At 37.8% G+C, this 22,378-nt stretch overlaps 1 protein-coding gene across 1 annotated transcript in view; it reads right to left on the reverse strand.

Annotated features, from left to right (window-relative positions):
* Nucleotides 1–22,378, reverse strand: part of LOC128662505 (myosin-3) — a 143,562-nt gene that overhangs the window by 79,197 nt on the left and 41,987 nt on the right. The window contains exon 4 of the mRNA XM_053716284.1: nt 10,915–11,028. Within this exon, the coding sequence (XP_053572259.1) occupies nt 10,915–11,028 (114 nt within the window). The remainder of the gene's footprint in view (nt 1–10,914; nt 11,029–22,378) is intronic.

The following is a 22,378-nucleotide window of genomic DNA, read 5'->3' on the forward strand; positions in this document are numbered from 1 at the left end:
CCCACATTATTTGGCGCCTAAATGCTTTTGGCGCCAAAAATGACGCCACATCCGGAACGCCGACACTTTTGGCGCAAAAAAACGTCAAAAATGACGCAACTTCCGGCAACACGTATGACGCCGGAAGCAGAAAAAAAAAATTTGGGCCAAAAAGTCCGCGCCAAGAATGACGCAATACAATGAAGCATTTTCAGCCCCCGCGAGCCTAACAGCCCACAGGGAAAAAAGTCAAATTTTAAGGTAAAAAAATGATTTATTCATATGCATTATCCCAAATATGAAACTGACTGTCTGAAATAAGGAACGTTAAACATCCTGAGTCAAGGCAAATAAATGTTTGAATACATATTATTTAGAACTTTATAAAAAAGTGCCCAACCATAGCTTAGAGTGTCACAGAAAATAAGACTTGCTTACCCCAGGACACTCATCTACAAGTTGTAGAAAGCCAAACCAGTACTGAAACGAAAATCAGTAGAGGTAATGGTATATATAAGAGTATATCGTCGATCTGAAAAGGGAGGTAAGAGATGAATCTCTACGACCGATAACAGAGAACCTATGAAATAGACCCCGTAGAAGGAGATCATTGAATTCAAATAGGCAATACTCTCCTCACATCCCTCTGATATTCACTGCACGCTGAGAGGAAAACCGGGCTCCAACCTGCTGCGGAGCCCATATCAACGTAGAATCTAGCACAAACTTACTTCACCACCTCCATAGGAGGCAAAGTTTGTAAAACTGATTTGTGGGTGTGGTGAGGGGTGTATTTATAGGCATTTTGAGGCTTGGGAAACTTTGCCCCTCCTGGTAGGAATGTATATCCCATAAGTCACTAGCTCATGGACTCTTGCTAATTACATGAAAGAAACATCAGTGTAAACAGGCACTGCAAAGTATTTGTCCATTTTACACAATTTCTCTGGAACCACAATGGGGTCACAGTCATCCAGAGTCGCTAAAACCTCCCTAAGCAATAAGCGGAGGAGTTCAAGCTTAAATTTAAACGCTGTCATTTCAGAATCAGACTGAAGTAACGCCTTCCCTGAGTCTGAAATGTCACCCACAGATAGAAGCTCACCTGCCTCAGCTTCTGAGTATTGTGAGGGTATATCGGACACAGGCATTAAAGCGTCAGAAAGCTCTGTATTAGTTCTAGCCCCAGAGCTGTTTCGCTTTCCTTTTAGCCCTGGCAGTTTGGAGAATACCTCTGAGAGGGTAGCATTCATAACTGCCGCCATGTCCTGTAAGGTAAAAGAATTAGACGCGCTAGATGTACTTGGCGTCACTTGAGCAGGAGTTATAGGTTCTGACACATGGGGAGAGCTAGATGGCATAATCTTCCTCTTTTCAGTCAGAGAATGCCCTGGAGATAAATCTTTAAGCGCCATAATATGGTCTTTATAGTTTATAGAAATATCAGTACATTTGGTACACATTCTAAGAGGGAGTTCCACCATGGCTTCAAAACATATTGAACAAGGAGTTTCCTCTATGTCAGACATGTTTAACAGACTAGTAATGAGACAAGCAAGCTTGGAAAACACTTTAATAACGGTGAAACAGCAATAAAACAAAAACGTTACTGTGCCTTTAAGAGAAAAAAAATAGCACTTAAACTGCAAAACAGTGTAAAAATACAGTAAAGTCTTTGAAATTTTTACAGTGTGTGTAAGGGACTAAAGCAATATTGCACCCACTTGCAAATGGATGATTAACCCCTTAGGCTCCAAACCGGATTTAAAAACGTTAAAAAACGTTAAGTCAATTGAGCACCTTGCCACAGCTCTGCTGAGGCTCCTACTTGCCCTCAAATACGATTCTGTGCAGAAATAACCCCTTTGAAATGGTCCTCAGATGCCAGAGGAAACCTCTAGGGAAGCTGGATGTCTCAGTCTGAAATAAAACTGCGCATCTAGAGCGCTAAAATAGGCCCCTCCCACCATGTACTGGATGCCAGAGGGGCCTTAAGAAAATACTCCTAGGAGTATCTGACTAGCCATGTGGAAACTAGGCCCCAAATAAAGACTTATCTCCCTCAGAGAAAAAACTTCCTATTTATGAAATCATGTAAACGTTTTGTCACTAAGTAATATGAATATTAACATGAGTATTACCCTGTTATGTAAGCATGATCCCAGTCGCTGTTAAATCACTGCATCAGGCTTACCTCAAATACACAAGGCTCTGTCAGCATTTTCTCGAACTTATTCATCTCTCTAGAAATAAAAATACTGAACATACCTCAAAGCAGGTAATCTGCAGACCGTTCCCCTAACTGAAGTTTTCCCATATTCTTCAGTTATGTGTGAGAACAGCAATGGACCTTTGTTACAAACCGCTAAGATCATCAAACCTCCAGGCAGAATTCTTCTTCTAATTTCTGCCTGAAAGTAAAACAGTACAACGCCGGTACCGTTTAAAAATAACAAACTCTTGATAGAAGGTAAAACTACACTAAGTCACCACATATCTCTTGATACTTCCTTTCTTGTCGAGAGTTGCAAGAGAATGACTGGGAGTGGCAGTTAGGGGAGGACCTAGATAGACAGCTCTGCTGTGGGTGTCCTCTTGCAACTTCCTGTTGGGAAGGAGAATATCCCACAAGTAATGGATGAACCCGTGGACTGGATACACCTTACAAGAGAAATGTTTTTTTGTTTTACCATTGCTTATCTCTAACTTGTTATTTGTAAGCTGTTATTGTTGTCAATCATTCACCATGAAAAAATACTGTCTAAATAGAGACCATTCAAACTCCTTTTTCAGACCCTTAGGATTAAGTGTTTTTAATTTATAAATCCAGTACATTTCTTTACCTCTTCTAGGACTGTCAATTCTTTCAATAATTTGAAAGCACAATTGGCTAATATTTTGTCCTGCTTCTAGAAAAAGTGAGGAGACAGGTGCATCTCTATTCTTGCATCTTACATTGGAATTTATGTTCTGTTATGCGTTCCCTTGCTTCCCTACAGTACTCTACTACATAGTTTAAACCACATGGACATTTGATCAGATATATAATATAGCTTGATCTACAGGTTAGGAAATGTTTTTTTTTTTATTTTGTACTTTTAGTAGGGTGATTAAAAAATTCTCCCTTAATAATTGAGTTGCAATTACTGCAGTTCGAGCAAGGGAAACAGCCAATTTTCCAGGGACCAATTGTTTTCTGAATGCTTGCTTTTTTGCCTCCTATATTTGCACATAGTATGTGATATTTCATATTCTTATTCCTCCTATAAGCTAGCAAATGGGTTTAGATCTTTTAAAACATGTCAGTGTTCTTTACCAGGTATAAAAACGACTTGATTTAAATGTATAAGTTGCAATAAGATTGTGTTTGTAGCCAAAATTAGAAAGAAAAATAAAATATCCAAATTGAAAAGTGAAATAGGCCAAAATATAGCCGGATTATCAGCCATTTTTCTGGTTTAGGTAAAAATACAATTCTGGCTTCTAAAATACTTATTATTTCTTTTGGAGCAGTTGACTCTGGATATCCTTTTTTAATAAGAAGGGGCACAATATGTCTTTAAAGATTTTATAATATTTTGCAAAGTATTAGTGGGTACATTAGATAAACTGTTATAGCCTTCTGTACATAATTAGTTGTCAGGGATTGAAGTATTAGTGGGTACATTAGATAAACTGTTATAGCCTTCTGTACATAATTAGTTGTCAGGGACTGAAGTATTAGTGGGTACATTAGATAAGTTGTTATAGCCTTCTGTACATAATTAGTCGTCAGGGACTGAAGTATTAGTGGGTACATTAGATAAACCGTTATAGCCTTCTGTACATAATTAGTTGTCAGGGACTGAAGTATTAGTGGGTACATTAGATAAGTTGTTATAGCCTTCTGTACATAATTAGTCGTCAGGGACTGAAGTATTAGTGGGTACATTAGATAAACTGTTATAGCCTTCTGTACATAATTAGTCGTCAGGGACAGAAGTATTAGTGGGTACATTAGATAAACTGTTATAGCCTTCTGTACATAATTAGTTGTCAGGGACTGAAGTATTAGTGGGTACATGATATAAACTGTTATAGCCTTCTGTACATAATTAGACGTCAGGGACAGAAGTATTAGTGGGTACATTAGACAAACTGTTATAGCCTTCTGTACATAATTAGTCGTCAGGGACAGAAGTATTAGTGGGTACATTAGATAAACTGTTATAGCCTTCTGTATATAATTAGTTGTCAGGGACTGAAGTATTAGTTGGTACATTAGATAAGTTGTTATAGCCTTCTGTATATAATTAGTTGTCAGGGACTGAAGTATTAGTGGGTACATTAGATAAACTGTTATAGCCTTCTGTATATAATTAGTTGTCAGGGACTGAAGTATTAGTGGGTACATTAGATAAACTGTTATAGCCTTCTGTATATAATTATACGTCAGGGACTGAAGTATTAGTGGGTACATTAGATAAACTGTTATAGCCTTCTGTACATAATTAGTCGTCAGGGACTGAAGTATTAGTGGGTACATTAGATAAGTTGTTATAGCCTTCTGTACATAATTAGTTGTCAGGGATTGAAGTATTAGTGGGTACATTAGATAAACTGTTATAGCCTTCTGTACATAATTAGTTGTCAGGGACTGAAGTATTAGTGGGTACATTAGATAAACTGTTATAGCCTTCTGTACATAATTAGTTGTCAGGGACAGAAGTATTAGTGGGTACATGAGATAAACTGTTATAGCCTTCTGTACATAATTAGTCGTCAGGGACTGAAGTATTAGTGGGTACATTAGATAAGTTGTTATAGCCTTCTGTACATAATTAGTTGTCAGGGACTGAAGTATTAGTGGGTACATTAGATAAGTTGTTATAGCCTTCTGTACATAATTAGTTGTCAGGGACTGAAGTATTAGTGGGTACATTAGATAAGTTGTTATAGCCTTCTGTATATAATTAGTTGTCAGGGACTGAAGTATTAGTGGGTACATTAGATAAACTGTTATAGCCTTCTGTACATAATTAGTTGTCAGGGACTGAAGTATTAGTGGGTACATTAGATAAGTTGTTATAGCCTTCTGTACATAATTAGTTGTCAGGGACTGAAGTATTAGTGGGTACATTAGATAAACTGTTATAGCCTTCTGTACATAATTAGTTGTCAGGGACTGAAGTATTAGTGGGTACATTAGATAAACCGTTATAGCCTTCTGTACATAATTAGTTGTCAGGGACTGAAGTATTAGTGGGTACATTAGATAAACCGTTATAGCCTTCTGTACATAATTAGTTGTCAGGGACTGAAGTATTAGTGGGTACATTAGATAAACTGTTATAGCCTTCTGTACATAATTAGACGTCAGGGACTGAAGTATTAGTGGATACATTAGATAAGTTGTTATAGCCTTCTGTACATAATTAGTTGTCAGGGACTGAAGTATTAGTGGGTACATTAGATAAGTTGTTATAGCCTTCTGTACATAATTAGTTGTCAGGGACTGAAGTATTAGTGGGTACATTAGATAAGTTGTTATAGCCTTCTGTACATAATTAGTTGTCAGGGACTGAAGTATTAGTGGGTACATTAGATAAACTGTTATAGCCTTCTGTATATAATTAGTTGTCAGGGACTGAAGTATTAGTGGGTACATTAGATAAACCGTAATAGCCTTCTGTATATAATTAGTTGTCAGGAACAGAAGTATTAGTGGGTACATTAGATAAGTTGTTATAGCCTTCTGTACATAATTAGTCGTCAGGGACTGAAGTATTAGTGGGTACATTAGATAAGTTGTTATAGCCTTCTGTACATAATTAGTTGTCAGGGACTGAAGTATTAGTGGGTACATTAGATAAACTGTTATAGCCTTCTGTACATAATTAGTCGTCAGGGACTGAAGTATTAGTGGGTACATTAGATAAACTGTTATAGCCTTCTGTACATAATTAGTTGTCAGGGACTGAAGTATTAGTGGGTACATTAGATAAACTGTTATAGCCTTCTGTACATAATTAGTTGTCAGGGACTGAAGTATTAGTGGGTACATTAGATAAACTGTTATAGCCTTCTGTACATAATTAGTTGTCAGGGACTGAAGTATTAGTGGGTACATTAGATAAGTTGTTATAGCCTTCTGTACATAATTAGTCGTCAGGGACTGAAGTATTAGTGGGTACATTAGATAAGTTGTTATAGCCTTCTGTACATAATTAGTTGTCAGGGATTGAAGTATTAGTGGGTACATTAGATAAACTGTTATAGCCTTCTGTATATAATTAGTTGTCAGGGACTGAAGTATTAGTGGGTACATTAGATAAACTGTTATAGCCTTCTGTACATAATTAGTTGTCAGGGACTGAAGTATTAGTGGGTACATTAGATAAACTGTTATAGCCTTCTGTACATAATTAGTTGTCAGGGACTGAAGTATTAGTGGGTACATTAGATAAACTGTTATAGCCTTCTGTATATAATTAGTTGTCAGGGACTGAAGTATTAGTGGGTACATTAGATAAACTGTTATAGCCTTCTGTATATAATTATACGTCAGGGACTGAAGTATTAGTGGGTACATTAGATAAACTGTTATAGCCTTCTGTACATAATTATACGTCAGGGACTGAAGTATTAGTGGGTACATTAGATAAACTGTTATAGCCTTCTGTACATAATTAGACGTCAGGGACTGAAGTATTAGTGGATACATTAGATAAACTGTTATAGCCTTCTGTACATAATTAGTTGTCAGGGACTGAAGTATTAGTGGGTACATTAGATAAACTGTTATAGCCTTCTGTACATAATTAGTTGTCAGGGACTGAAGTATTAGTGGATACATTAGATAAACTGTTATAGCCTTCTGTACATAATTAGTTGTCAGGGACTGAAGTATTAGTGGGTACATTAGATAAACTGTTATAGCCTTCTGTACATAATTAGTTGTCAGGGACTGAAGTATTAGTGGGTACATTAGATAAACCGTTATAGCCTTCTGTACATAATTAGTTGTCAGGGACTGAAGTATTAGTGGGTACATTAGATAAACCGTTATAGCCTTCTGTACATAATTAGTTGTCAGGGACTGAAGTATTAGTGGGTACATTAGATAAACTGTTATAGCCTTCTGTACATAATTAGTCGTCAGGGACTGAAGTATTAGTGGGTACATTAGATAAACTGTTATAGCCTTCTGTACATAATTAGTTGTCAGGGACTGAAGTATTAGTGGGTACATTAGATAAACTGTTATAGCCTTCTGTACATAATTAGTCGTCAGGGACTGAAGTATTAGTGGGTACATTAGATAAGTTGTTATAGCCTTCTGTACATAATTAGTCGTCAGGGACTGAAGTATTAGTGGGTACATTAGATAAGTTGTTATAGCCTTCTGTACATAATTAGTCGTCAGGGACTGAAGTATTAGTGGGTACATTAGATAAGTTGTTATAGCCTTCTGTACATAATTAGTTGTCAGGGACTGAAGTATTAGTGGGTACATTAGATAAACTGTTATAGCCTTCTGTACATAATTAGTTGTCAGGGACTGAAGTATTAGTGGGTACATTAGATAAACTGTTATAGCCTTCTGTACATAATTAGTTGTCAGGGACTGAAGTATTAGTGGGTACATTAGATAAACTGTTATAGCCTTCTGTACATAATTAGTTGTCAGGGACTGAAGTATTATTGGGTACATTAGATAAGTTGTTATAGCCTTCTGTACATAATTAGTTGTCAGGGACTGAAGTATTATTGGGTACATTAGATAAACTGTTATAGCCTTCTGTACATAATTAGTTGTCAGGGACTGAAGTATTAGTGGGTACATTAGATAAACTGTTATAGCCTTCTGTACATAATTAGTTGTCAGGGACTGAAGTATTAGTGGGTACATTAGATAAACTGTTATAGCCTTCTGTACATAATTAGTCGTCAGGGACTGAAGTATTAGTGGGTACATTAGATAAGTTGTTATAGCCTTCTGTATATAATTAGTTGTCAGGGACTGAAGTATGAGTGGGTACATTAGATAAACTGTTATAGCCTTCTGTACATAATTAGACGTCAGGGACTGAAGTATTAGTGGGTACATTAGATAAACTGTTATAGCCTTCTGTACATAATTAGACGTCAGGGACTGAAGTATTAGTGGGTACATTAGATAAACCGTTATAGCCTTCTGTACATAATTAGTTGTCAGGGACTGAAGTATTAGTGGGTACATTAGATAAGTTGTTATAGCCTTCTGTACATAATTAGTCGTCAGGGACTGAAGTATTAGTGGGTACATTAGATAAACCGTTATAGCCTTCTGTACATAATTAGTTGTCAGGGACTGAAGTATTAGTGGGTACATTAGATAAGTTGTTATAGCCTTCTGTACATAATTAGTTGTCAGGGACTGAAGTATTAGTGGGTACATTAGATAAACTGTTATAGCCTTCTGTACATAATTAGTCGTCAGGGACTGAAGTATTAGTGGATACATTAGATAAACTGTTATAGCCTTCTGTACATAATTAGTTGTCAGGGACTGAAGTATTAGTGGGTACATTAGATAAACTGTTATAGCCTTCTGTACATAATTAGTCGTCAGGGACTGAAGTATTAGTGGATACATTAGATAAGTTGTTATAGCCTTCTGTACATAATTAGTTGTCAGGGACTGAAGTATTAGTGGGTACATTAGATAAACTGTTATAGCCTTCTGTACATAATTAGTTGTCAGGGACTGAAGTATTATTGGGTACATTAGATAAACTGTTATAGCCTTCTGTACATAATTAGTTGTCAGGGACTGAAGTATTAGTGGGTACATTAGATAAACTGTTATAGCCTTCTGTACATAATTAGTTGTCAGGGACTGAAGTATTAGTGGGTACATTAGATAAACTGTTATAGCCTTCTGTACATAATTAGTTGTCAGGGACTGAAGTATTAGTGGGTACATTAGATAAGTTGTTATAGCCTTCTGTACATAATTAGTTGTCAGGGACTGAAGTATTAGTGGGTACATTAGATAAACCGTTATAGCCTTCTGTACATAATTAGTTGTCAGGGACTGAAGTATTAGTGGGTACATTAGATAAACTGTTATAGCCTTCTGTACATAATTAGTTGTCAGGGACTGAAGTATTAGTGGGTACATAAGATAAACTGTTATAGCCTTCTGTACATAATTAGTTGTCAGGGACTGAAGTATTAGTGGGTACATTAGATAAGTTGTTATAGCCTTCTGTACATAATTAGTTGTCAGGGACTGAAGTATTAGTGGGTACATTAGATAAACTGTTATAGCCTTCTGTACATAATTAGTTGTCAGGGACTGAAGTATTAGTGGGTACATTAGATAAGTTGTTATAGCCTTCTGTACATAATTAGTTGTCAGGGACTGAAGTATTAGTGGGTACATTAGATAAACTGTTATAGCCTTCTGTACATAATTAGTTGTCAGGGACTGAAGTATTAGTGGATACATTAGATAAGTTGTTATAGCCTTCTGTATATAATTAGTTGTCAGGGACTGAAGTATTAGTGGGTACATTAGATAAGTTGTTATAGCCTTCTGTACATAATTAGTTGTCAGGGACTGAAGTATTAGTGGGTACATTAGATAAACTGTTATAGCCTTCTGTACATAATTAGACGTCAGGGACTGAAGTATTAGTGGGTACATTAGATAAACTGTTATAGCCTTCTGTACATAATTAGTTGTCAGGGACTGAAGTATTAGTGGGTACATTAGATAAGTTGTTATAGCCTTCTGTACATAATTAGTTGTCAGGGACTGAAGTATTAGTGGGTACATTAGATAAACTGTTATAGCCTTCTGTACATAATTAGTCGTCAGGGACTGAAGTATTAGTGGGTACATAAGATAAACTGTTATAGCCTTCTGTACATAATTAGTCGTCAGGGACTGAAGTATTAGTGGGTACATTAGATAAGTTGTTATAGCCTTCTGTATATAATTAGTCGTCAGGGACTGAAGTATTAGTGGGTACATTAGATAAACTGTTATAGCCTTCTGTACATAATTAGTTGTCAGGGACTGAAGTATTAGTGGGTACATTAGATAAACTGTTATAGCCTTCTGTACATAATTAGTCGTCAGGGACTGAAGTATTAGTGGGTACATAAGATAAACTGTTATAGCCTTCTGTACATAATTAGTCATCAGGGACTGAAGTATTAGTGGGTACATTAGATAAGTTGTTATAGCCTTCTGTATATAATTAGTCGTCAGGGACTGAAGTATTAGTGGGTACATTAGATAAGTTGTTATAGCATTCTGTAAAAATGTAGGCAATGTCTACTGTGTTACTGGCAATGTCCCAACTCCTGCACATATGACATATGGTGCTTACTAACCGCCCACAGATACACTGCTTGTGCGCCACACAAATGACACGAGTGTAGTCACAACACAACAGCTAGCAGTAGATATATGCTGGCGACTAGATACGCTGCTGGTGCGTCAAACAAATGACACGAGTGTAGTCACAACACAACAGCTAGCAGTAGATATATGCTGGCGACTAGATACGCTGCTGGTGCGTCACACAAATGTCACGAGTGTAGTCACAACACAACAGCTAGCAGTAGATATATGCTGGTGACTAGATACGCTGCTGGTGCGTCAAACAAATGACACGAGTGTAGTCACAACACAACAGCTAGCAGTAGATATATGCTGGTGACTAGATACGCTGCTGGTGCGTCAAACAAATGACACGAGTGTAGTCACAACACAACAGCTAGCAGTAGATATATGCTGGTGACTAGATACGCTGCTGGTGCGTCAAACAAATGACACGAGTGTAGTCACAGCACAACAGCTAGCAGTAGATATATGCTGGCGACTAGATACGCTGCTGGTGCGTCAAACAAATGACACGAGTGTAGTCACGTTACTTAATACAGATCAGATCTATTTACCTGATCTGCTGCTGCTCTCCTCAGCTCCTCTATTTGTTTGTTCAGATTTGTTACTTTTGCCTTCGCCTGAAGCTTTAATTTGGCCAATTTTGTGCCTGAGATGTCGCGCTCCTCCTAATACACAAACAGAAGAAACAAAGTTAGAAGCATCATTTTGTCTTGTGCTGCTCAGTCTGTTGACATGGCACGTGATGTCTCTCTCTGGGGGCGAGCGAGCGTATGGGAGAGATGACAGAATCTCTATTGTTAGGGCACACTGTACAATAGAAACCTTCAAATATATCAAGGGATTTAATAAAATAGAAGCAGAAAGCATTTTTCACAAAAAAAACAGAATTTATGTTTACCTGATAAATTACTTTCTCCAACGGTGTGTCCGGTCCACGGCGTCATCCTTACTTGTGGGATATTCTCTTCCCCAACAGGAAATGGCAAAGAGCCCAGCAAAGCTGGTCACATGATCCCTCCTAGGCTCCGCCTACCCCAGTCATTCGACCGACGTTAAGGAGGAATATTTGCATAGGAGAAACCATATGATACCGTGGTGACTGTAGTTAAAGAAAATAAATTATCAGACCTGATTAAAAAACCAGGGCGGGCCGTGGACCGGACACACCGTTGGAGAAAGTAATTTATCAGGTAAACATAAATTCTGTTTTCTCCAACATAGGTGTGTCCGGTCCACGGCGTCATCCTTACTTGTGGGAACCAATACCAAAGCTTTAGGACACGGATGATGGGAGGGAGCAAATCAGGTCACCTAGATGGAAGGCACCACGGCTTGCAAAACCTTTCTCCCAAAAATAGCCTCAGAAGAAGCAAAAGTATCAAACTTGTAAAATTTGGTAAAAGTGTGCAGTGAAGACCAAGTCGCTGCCCTACATATCTGATCAACAGAAGCCTCGTTCTTGAAGGCCCATGTGGAAGCCACAGCCCTAGTGGAATGAGCTGTGATTCTTTCGGGAGGCTGCCGTCCGGCAGTCTCGTAAGCCAATCTGATGATGCTTTTAATCCAAAAAGAGAGAGAGGTAGAAGTTGCTTTTTGACCTCTCCTTTTACCGGAATAAACAACAAACAAGGAAGATGTTTGTCTAAAATCCTTTGTAGCATCTAAATAGAATTTTAGAGCGCGAACAACATCCAAATTGTGCAACAAACGTTCCTTCTTCGAAACTGGTTTCGGACACAGAGAAGGTACGATAATCTCCTGGTTAATGTTTTTGTTAGAAACAACTTTTGGAAGAAAACCAGGTTTAATACGTAGAACCACCTTATCTGCATGGAACACCAGATAAGGAGGAGAACACTGCAGAGCAGATAATTCTGAAACTCTTCTAGCAGAAGAAATTGCAACCAAAAACAAAACTTTCCAAGATAATAACTTAATATCAACGGAATGTAAGGGTTCAAACGGAACCCCCTGAAGAACTGAAAGAACTAAGTTGAGACTCCAAGGAGGAGTCAAAGGTTTGTAAACAGGCTTGATTCTAACCAGAGCCTGAACAAAGGCTTGAACATCTGGCACAGCTGCCAGCTTTTTGTGAAGTAACACAGACAAGGCAGAAATCTGTCCCTTCAGGGAACTTGCAGATAATCCTTTTTCCAATCCTTCTTGAAGGAAGGATAGAATCTTAGGAATCTTAACCTTGTCCCAAGGGAATCCTTTAGATTCACACCAACAGATATATTTTTTCCAAATTTTGTGGTAAATCTTTCTAGTTACAGGCTTTCTGGCCTGAACAAGAGTATCGATAACAGAATCTGAGAACCCTCGCTTCGATAAGATCAAGCGTTCAATCTCCAAGCAGTCAGCTGGAGTGAGACCAGATTCGGATGTTCGAACGGACCTTGAACAAGAAGGTCTCGTCTCAAAGGTAGCTTCCATGGTGGAGCCGATGACATATTCACCAGATCTGCATACCAAGTCCTGCGTGGCCACGCAGGAGCTATCAAAATCACCGACGCCCTTTCCTGATTGATCCTGGCTACCAGCCTGGGGATGAGAGGAAACGGCGGGAATACATAAGCTAGTTTGAAGGTCCAAGGTGCTACTAGTGCATCCACTAGAGCCGCCTTGGGATCCCTGGATCTGGACCCGTAGCAAGGAACTTTGAAGTTCTGACGAGAGGCCATCAGATCCATGTCTGGAATGCCCCACAGTTGAGTGACTTGGGCAAAGATTTCCGGATGGAGTTCCCACTCCCCCGGATGCAATGTCTGACGACTCAGAAAATCCGCTTCCCAATTTTCCACTCCTGGGATGTGGATAGCAGACAGGTGGCAGGAGTGAGACTCCGCCCATAGAATGATTTTGGTCACTTCTTCCATCGCCAGGGAACTCCTTGTTCCCCCCTGATGGTTGATGTACGCAACAGTTGTCATGTTGTCTGATTGAAACCGTATGAACTTGGCCCTCGCTAGCTGAGGCCAAGCCTTGAGAGCATTGAATATCGCTCTCAGTTCCAGAATATTTATCGGTAGAAGAGATTCTTCCCGAGACCAAAGACCCTGAGCTTTCAGGGATCCCCAGACCGCGCCCCAGCCCATCAGACTGGCGTCGGTCGTGACAATGACCCACTCTGGTCTGCGGAAGGTCATCCCTTGTGACAGGTTGTCCAGGGACAGCCACCAACGGAGTGAGTCTCTGGTCCTCTGATTTACTTGTATCCTCGGAGACAAGTTTGTATAGTCCCCATTCCACTGACTGAGCATGCACAGTTGTAATGGTCTTAGATGAATGCGCGCAAAGGGAACTATGTCCATCGCCGCTACCATCAAACCTATCACTTCCATGCACTGCGCTATGGAAGGAAGAGGAACGGAATGAAGTATCCGACAAGAGTCTAGAAGTTTTGTTTTTCTGGCCTCTGTCAGAAAAATCCTCATTTCTAAGGAGTCTATTATTGTTCCCAAGAAGGGAACCCTTGTTGACGGAGATAGAGAACTCTTTTCCACGTTCACTTTCCATCCATGAGATCTGAGAAAGGCCAGGACGATGTCCGTGTGAGCCTTTGCTTGAGGAAGGGACGACGCTTGAATCAGAATGTCGTCCAAGTAAGGTACTACAGCAATGCCCCTTGGTCTTAGCACAGCTAGAAGGGACCCTAGTACCTTTGTGAAAATCCTTGGAGCAGTGGCTAATCCGAAAGGAAGCGCCACGAACTGGTAATGCTTGTCCAGGAATGCGAACCTTAGGAACCGATGATGTTCCTTGTGGATAGGAATATGTAGATACGCATCCTTTAAATCCACCGTGGTCATGAATTGACCTTCCTGGATGGAAGGAAGAATTGTTCGAATGGTTTCCATTTTGAACGATGGAACCTTGAGAAACTTGTTTAAGATCTTGAGATCTAAGATTGGTCTGAACGTTCCCTCTTTTTTGGGAACTATGAACAGATTGGAGTAGAACCCCATCCCTTGTTCTCCTAATGGAACAGGATGAATCACTCCCATTTTTAACAGGTCTTCTACACAACGTAAGAATGCCTGTCTTTTTATGTGGTCTGAAGACAACTGAGACCTGTGGAACCTCCCCCTTGGGGGAAGCCCCTTGAATTCCAGAAGATAACCTTGGGAGACTATTTCTAGCGCCCAAGGATCCAGAACATCTCTTGCCCAAGCCTGAGCGAAGAGAGAGAGTCTGCCCCCCACCAGATCCGGTCCCGGATCGGGGGCCAACATTTCATGCTGTCTTGGTAGCAGTGGCAGGTTTCTTGGCCTGCTTTCCCTTGTTCCAGCCTTGCATTGGTCTCCAAGCTGGCTTGGCTTGAGAAGTATTACCCTCTTGCTTAGAGGACGTAGCACTTTGGGCTGGTCCGTTTCTACGAAAGGGACGAAAATTAGGTTTATTTTTGGCCTTGGAAGGCCGATCCTGAGGAAGGGCGTGGCCCTTACCCCCAGTGATATCAGAGATAATCTCTTTCAAGTCAGGGCCAAACAGCGTTTTCCCCTTGAAAGGAATGTTAAGTAGCTTGTTCTTGGAAGACGCATCAGCTGACCAAGATTTCAACCAAAGCGCTCTGCGCGCCACAATAGCAAACCCAGAATTCTTAGCCGCTAACCTAGCCAATTGCAAAGTGGCGTCTAGGGTGAAAGAATTAGCCAATTTGAGAGCATTGATTCTGTCCATAATCTCCTCATAAGGAGGAGAATCACTATCGACCGCCTTTACCAGCTCATCGAACCAGAAACACGCGGCTGTAGCGACAGGGACAATGCATGAAATTGGTTGTAGAAGGTAACCCTGCTGAACAAACATCTTTTTAAGTAAACCTTCTAATTTTTTATCCATAGGATCTTTGAAAGCGCAACTATCTTCTATGGGTATAGTGGTGCGTTTGTTTAAAGTGGAAACCGCTCCCTCGACCTTGGGGACTGTCTGCCATAAGTCCTTTCTGGGGTCGACCATAGGAAACAATTTTTTAAATATGGGGGGAGGGACGAAAGGAATACCGGGCCTTTCCCATTCTTTATTTACAATGTCCGCCACCCGCTTGGGTATAGGAAAAGCTTCTGGGAGCCCCGGGACCTCTAGGAACTTGTCCATTTTACATAGTTTCTCTGGGATGACCAACTTGTCACAATCATCCAGAGTGGATAATACCTCCTTAAGCAGAATGCGGAGATGTTCCAACTTAAATTTAAACGTAATCACATCAGGTTCAGCTTGTTGAGAAATGTTCCCTGAATCAGTAATTTCTCCCTCAGACAAAACCTCCCTGGCCCCATCAGACTGGTTTAGGGGCCCTTCAGAACCATTATTATCAGCGTCGTCATGCTCTTCAGTATCTAAAACAGAGCAGTCGCGCTTACGCTGATAAGTGTGCATTTTGGCTAAAATGTTTTTGACAGAATTATCCATTACAGCCGTTAATTGTTGCATAGTAAGGAGTATTGGCGCGCTAGATGTACTAGGGGCCTCCTGAGTGGGCAAGACTCGTGTAGACGAAGGAGGGAATGATGCAGTACCATGCTTACTCCCCTCACTTGAGGAATCATCTTGGGCATCATTGTCATTGTCACATAAATCACATTTATTTAAATGAGAAGGAACTCTGGCTTCCCCACATTCAGAACACAGTCTATCTGATAGTTCAGACATGTTAAACAGGCATAAACTTGATAACAAAGTACAAAAAACGTTTTAAAATAAAACCGTTACTGTCACTTTAAATTTTAAACTGAACACACTTTATTACTGCAATTGCGAAAAAATATGAAGGAATTGTTCAAAAATTCACCAAAATTTCACCACAGTGTCTTAAAGCCTTAAAAGTATTGCACACCAAATTTGGAAGCTTTAACCCTTAAAATAACGGAACCGGAGCCGTTTTTAACTTTAACCCCTTTACAGTCCCTGGTATCTGCTTTGCTGAGACCCAACCAAGCCCAAAGGGGAATACGATACCAAATGACGCCTTCAGAAAGTCTTTTCTATGTATCAGAGCTCCTCACACATGCGACTGCATGTCATGCCTCTCAAAAACAAGTGCGCAACACCGGCGCGAAAATGAGGCTCTGCCTATGATTTGGGAAAGCCCCTAAGAATAAGGTGTCTAAAACAGTGCCTGCCGACATAATCTTATCAAAATACCCAGATTAAATGATTCCTCAAGGCTAAATATGTGTTAATAATGAATCGATTTAGCCCAGAAAAAGTCTACAGTCTTAATAAGCCCTTGTGAAGCCCTTATTAACTATCTTAATAAACATGGCTTACTGGATCCCATAGGGAAAATGACAGCTTCCAGCATTACATCGTCTTGTTAGAATGTGTCATACCTCAAGCAGCAAGAGACTGCTCCCTGTTCCCCCAACTGAAGTTAATTCCTCTCAACAGTCCTGTGTGGAACAGCCATGGATTTTAGTAACGGTTGCTAAAATCATTTTCCTCATACAAACAGAAATCTTCATCTCTTTTCTGTTTCTGAGTAAATAGTACATACCAGCACTATTTTAAAATAACAAACTCTTGATTGAATAATAAAAACTACAGTTAAACACTAAAAAACTCTAAGCCATCTCCGTGGAGATGTTGCCTGTACAACGGCAAAGAGAATGACTGGGGTAGGCGGAGCCTAGGAGGGATCATGTGACCAGCTTTGCCATTTCCTGTTGGGGAAGAGAATATCCCACAAGTAAGGATGACGCCGTGGACCGGACACACCTATGTTGGAGAAACAAATGCCAAAACAAGGGGTCACAATCTAAAGTTAGGGGGTAGCGGATTCAGCAGAAATGTGAGGAAGCATTTTTTACAGAAAGGGTGGTGGGTTCATGGAATAAACTTCCATTTGAGGTGGTAAACACAAAGACTGTAAAGGAATTTAAAAATGTCTGGGACATGCATAAGGTTATCCTAAAAAAACAGTTACATGTAATGTGTAGACGTGATGGGACATACATAAGGCTATACTAAGTAATAAGTAACATGTAATATGTGTAGACTTGATGGGACATACATAAGGCTATACTAAGTAATAAGTAACATGTAATATGTGTAGACTTGATGGGACATACATAAGGCTATACTAAGTAATAAGTAACATGTAATATGTGTAGACTTGATGGGACATACATAAGGTTATACTAAGTAATAAGTAACATGTAATATGTGTAGACTTGATGGGACATGCATAAGGCTATACTAAGTAATAAGTAACATGTAATATGTGTAGACTTGATGGGACATACATAAGGCTATACTAAGTAATAAGTAACAGTAATATGTGTAGACTTGATGGGACATACATAAGGCTATACTAAGTAATAAGTAACAGTAATATGTGTAGACTTGATGGGACATGCATAAGGCTATACTAAGTAATAAGTAACATGTAATATGTGTAGACTTGATGGGACATACATAAGGCTATACTAAGTAATAAGTAACAGTAATATGTGTAGACTTGATGGGACATACATAAGGCTATCCTAAGTAATAAGTAACATGTAATATGTGTAGACTTGATAGGACATACATAAGGTTATACTAAGTAATAAGTAACATGTAATATGTGTAGACTTGATGGGACATACATAAGGCTATACTAAGTAATAAGTAACAGTAATATGTGTAGACTTGATGGGACATACATAAGGCTATACTAAGTAATAAGTAACATGTAATATGTGTAGACTTGATGGGACATACATAAGGCTATACTAAGTAATAAGTAACATGTAATATGTGTAGTCTTGATGGGACATACATAAGGTTATACTAAGTAATAAGTAACATGTAATATGTGTAGACTTGATGGGACATACATAAGGCTATACTAAGTAATAAGTAACATGTAATATGTGTAGACTTGATGGGACATGCATAAGGCTATACTAAGTAATAAGTAACATGTAATATGTGTAGACTTGATGGGACATGCATAAGGCTATACTAAGTAATAAGTAACATGTAATATGTGTAGACTTGATGGGACATACATAAGGCTATACTAAGTAATAAGTAACATGTAATATGTGTAGACTTGATGGGACATACATAAGGCTATACTGAGTAATAAGTAACATGTAATATGTGTAGACTTGATGGGACATGCATAAGACTATACTAAGTAATAAGTAACATGTAATATGTGTAGACTTGATGGGACATACATAAGGTTATACTGAGTAATAAGTAACATGTAATATGTGTAGACTTGATGGGACATACATAAGGCTATACTAAGTAATAAGTAACATGTAATATGTGTAGACTTGATGGGACATACATAAGGCTATACTAAGTAATAAGTAACATGTAATATGTGTAGACTTGATGGGACATGCATAAGGTTATACTAAGTAATAAGTAACATGTAATATGTGTAGACTTGATGTGACATGCATAAGGCTATACTAAGTAATAAGTAACATGTAATATGGGTAGACTTGATGTGACATACATATGGCTATACTAAGTAATAAGTAACATGTAATATGTGTAGACTTGATGGGACATACATAAGGCTATACTAAGTAATAAGTAACAGTAATATGTGTAGACTTGATGGGACATACATAAGGTTATACTAAGTAATAAGTAACATGTAATATGTGTAGACTTGATGGGACATACATAAGGCTATACTAAGTAATAAGTAACATGTAATATGTGTAGACTTGATGGGACATACATAAGGCTATACTAAGTAATAAGTAACATGTAATATGTGTAGACTTGATGGGACATACATAAGGTTATACTAAGTAATAAGTAACATGTAATATGTGTAGACTTGATGGGACATGCATAAGGCTATACTAAGTAATAAGTAACATGTAATATGTGTAGACTTTATGGGACATACATAAGGCTATACTAAGTAATAAGTAGCATGTAATCTGTGTAGACTTGATGGGACATGCATAAGGCTATACTAAGAAAACAGTAACATGTAATATGTGTAGACTTGATGGGACATACATAAGGCTATACTAAGTAATAAGTAACAGTAATATGTGTAGACTTGATGGGACATACATAAGGCTATACTAAGTAATAAGTAACATGTAATATGTGTAGACTTGATGGGACATACATAAGGCTATACTAAGTAATAAGTAACAGTAATATGTGTAGACTTGATGGGACATGCATAAGGCTATACTAAGTAATAAGTAACATGTAATATGTGTAGACTTGATGAGACATGCATAAGGCTATCCTAAGTAATAAGTAACATGTAATATGTGTAGACTTGATGGGACATACATAAGGCTATACTAAGTAATAAGTAACATGTAATATGTGTAGACTTGATGGGACATGCATAAGGCTATCCTAAGTAATAAGTAACAGTAATATGTGTAGACTTGATGGGACATACATAAGGCTATACTAAGTAATAAGTAACATGTAATATGTGTAGACTTGATGGGACATACATAAGGCTATACTAAGTAATAAGTAACATGTAATATGTGTAGACTTGATGTGACATGCATAAGGCTATACTAAGTAATAAGTAACATGTAATATGTGTAGTCTTGATGGGAAATGCATAAGGTTATACTAAGTAATAAGTAACAGTAATATGTGTAGACTGTATGGGACATACATAAGGCTATACTAAGTAATAAGTAACATGTAATATGTGTAGTCTTGATGGGAAATGCATAAGGTTATACTAAGTAATAAGTAACAAGTAATATGTGTAGACTTGATGGGACATACATAAGGTTATGCTAAGTAATAAGTAACATGTAATATGTGTAGACTTGCTGGGACATGCATAAGGTTATACTAAGTAATAAGTAACATGTAATATGTGTAGTCTTGATGGGAAATGCATAAGGTTATACTAAGTAATAAGTAACATGTAATATGTGTAGACTTGCTGGGACATGCATAAGGTTATACTAAGTAATAAGTAACATGTAATATGTGTAGACTTGATGGGACATACATAAGGTTATACTAAGTAATAAGTAACATGTAATATGTGTAGACCTGATGGGACATGCATAAGGCTATACTAAGTAATAAGTAACAAGTAATATGTGTAGACTTGATGGGACATACATAAGGCTATACTAAGTAATAAGTAACATGTAATATGTGTAGTCTTGATGGGAAATGCATAAGGTTATACTAAGTAATAAGTAACATGTAATATGTGTAGACTTGATAGGACATACATAAGGTTATACTAAGTAATAAGTAACATGTAATATGTGTAGACTTGATGGGACATACATAAGGCTATACTAAGTAATAAGTAACAGTAATATGTGTAGGCTTGATGGGACATACATAAGGCTATACTAAGTAATAAGTAACATGTAATATGTGTAGACTTGATGGGACATACATAAGGCTATACTAAGTAATAAGTAACAAGTAATATGTGTAGACTTGATGGGACATACATAAGGCTATACTAAGTAATAAGTAACAGTAATATGTGTAGGCTTGATGGGACATACATAAGGCTATACTAAGTAATAAGTAACAGTAATATGTGTAGGCTTGATGGGACATACATAAGGCTATACTAAGTAATAAGTAACATGTAATATGTGTAGACTTGATGGGACATACATAAGGCTATACTAAGTAATAAGTAACAGTAATATGTGTAGACTTGATGGGACATACATAAGGCTATACTAAGTAATACGTAACATGTAATATGTGTAGACTTGATGTGACATGCATAAGGCTATACTAAGTAATAAGTAACATGTAATATGTGTAGACTTGATGGGACATGCATAAGGTTATACTTAGTAATAAGTAACATGTAATATGTATAGACTTGATGGGACATGCATAAGGCTATACTAAGTAATAAGTAACATGTAATATGTGTAGACTTGATGGGACATGCATAAGGTTATACTAAGTAATAAGTAACAAGTAATATGTGTAGACTTGATGGGACATACATAAGGTTATACTAAGTAATAAGTAACATGTAATATGTGTAGGCTTGATGGGACATACATAAGGCTATACTAAGTAATAAGTAACAGTAATATGTGTAGACTTGATGGGACATACATAAGGTTATACTAAGTAATAAGTAACATGTAATATGTGTAGACTTGATGGGACATACATAAGGTTATACTAAGTAATAAGTAACATGTAATATGTGTAGACTTGATGGGACATACATAAGGCTATACTAAGTAATAAGTAACATGTAATATGTGTAGACTTGATGGGACATGCATAAGGCTATACTAAGTAATAAGTAACATGTAATATGTGTAGACTTGATGGGACATGAATAAGGTTATACTAAGGAATAAGTAACATGTAATATGTGTAGACTTGATGGGACATGCATAAGGCTATACTAAGTAATAAGTAACATGTAATATGTGTAGACTTGATGGGACATACATAAGGCTATACTAAGTAATAAGTAACAGTAATATGTGTAGACTTGATGGGACATACATAAGGCTATACTAAGTAATAAGTAACATGTAATATGTGTAGACTTGATGGGACATACATAAGGTTATACTAAGTAATAAGTAACATGTAATATGTGTAGACTTGATGGGACCTACATAAGGCTATCCTAAGTAATAAGTAACAGTAATATGTGTAGACTTGATGGGACATACATAAGGTTATACTAAGTAATAAGTAACATGTAATATGTGTAGACTTGATGGGACATGCATAAGGCTATACTAAGTAATAAGTAACATGTAATATGTGTAGACTTGATGGGACATGCATAAGGCTATACTAAGTAATAAGTAACATGTAATATGTGTAGACTTGATGGGACATGCATAAGGTTATCCTAAGGAAACAGTAACATGTAATATGTGTAGTCTTGATGAGACATACATAAGGTTATACTAAGTAATAAGTAACATGTAATATGTGTAGACTTGATGGGACATGCATAAGGCTATACTAAGTAATAAGTAACATGTAATATGTGTAGACTTGATGGGACATACATAAGGCTATACTAAGTAATAAGTAACA

Source organism: Bombina bombina, chromosome 6 (genome assembly GCF_027579735.1).
Source record: "Bombina bombina isolate aBomBom1 chromosome 6, aBomBom1.pri, whole genome shotgun sequence".
Lineage (NCBI taxonomy): Eukaryota > Metazoa > Chordata > Amphibia > Anura > Bombinatoridae > Bombina > Bombina bombina.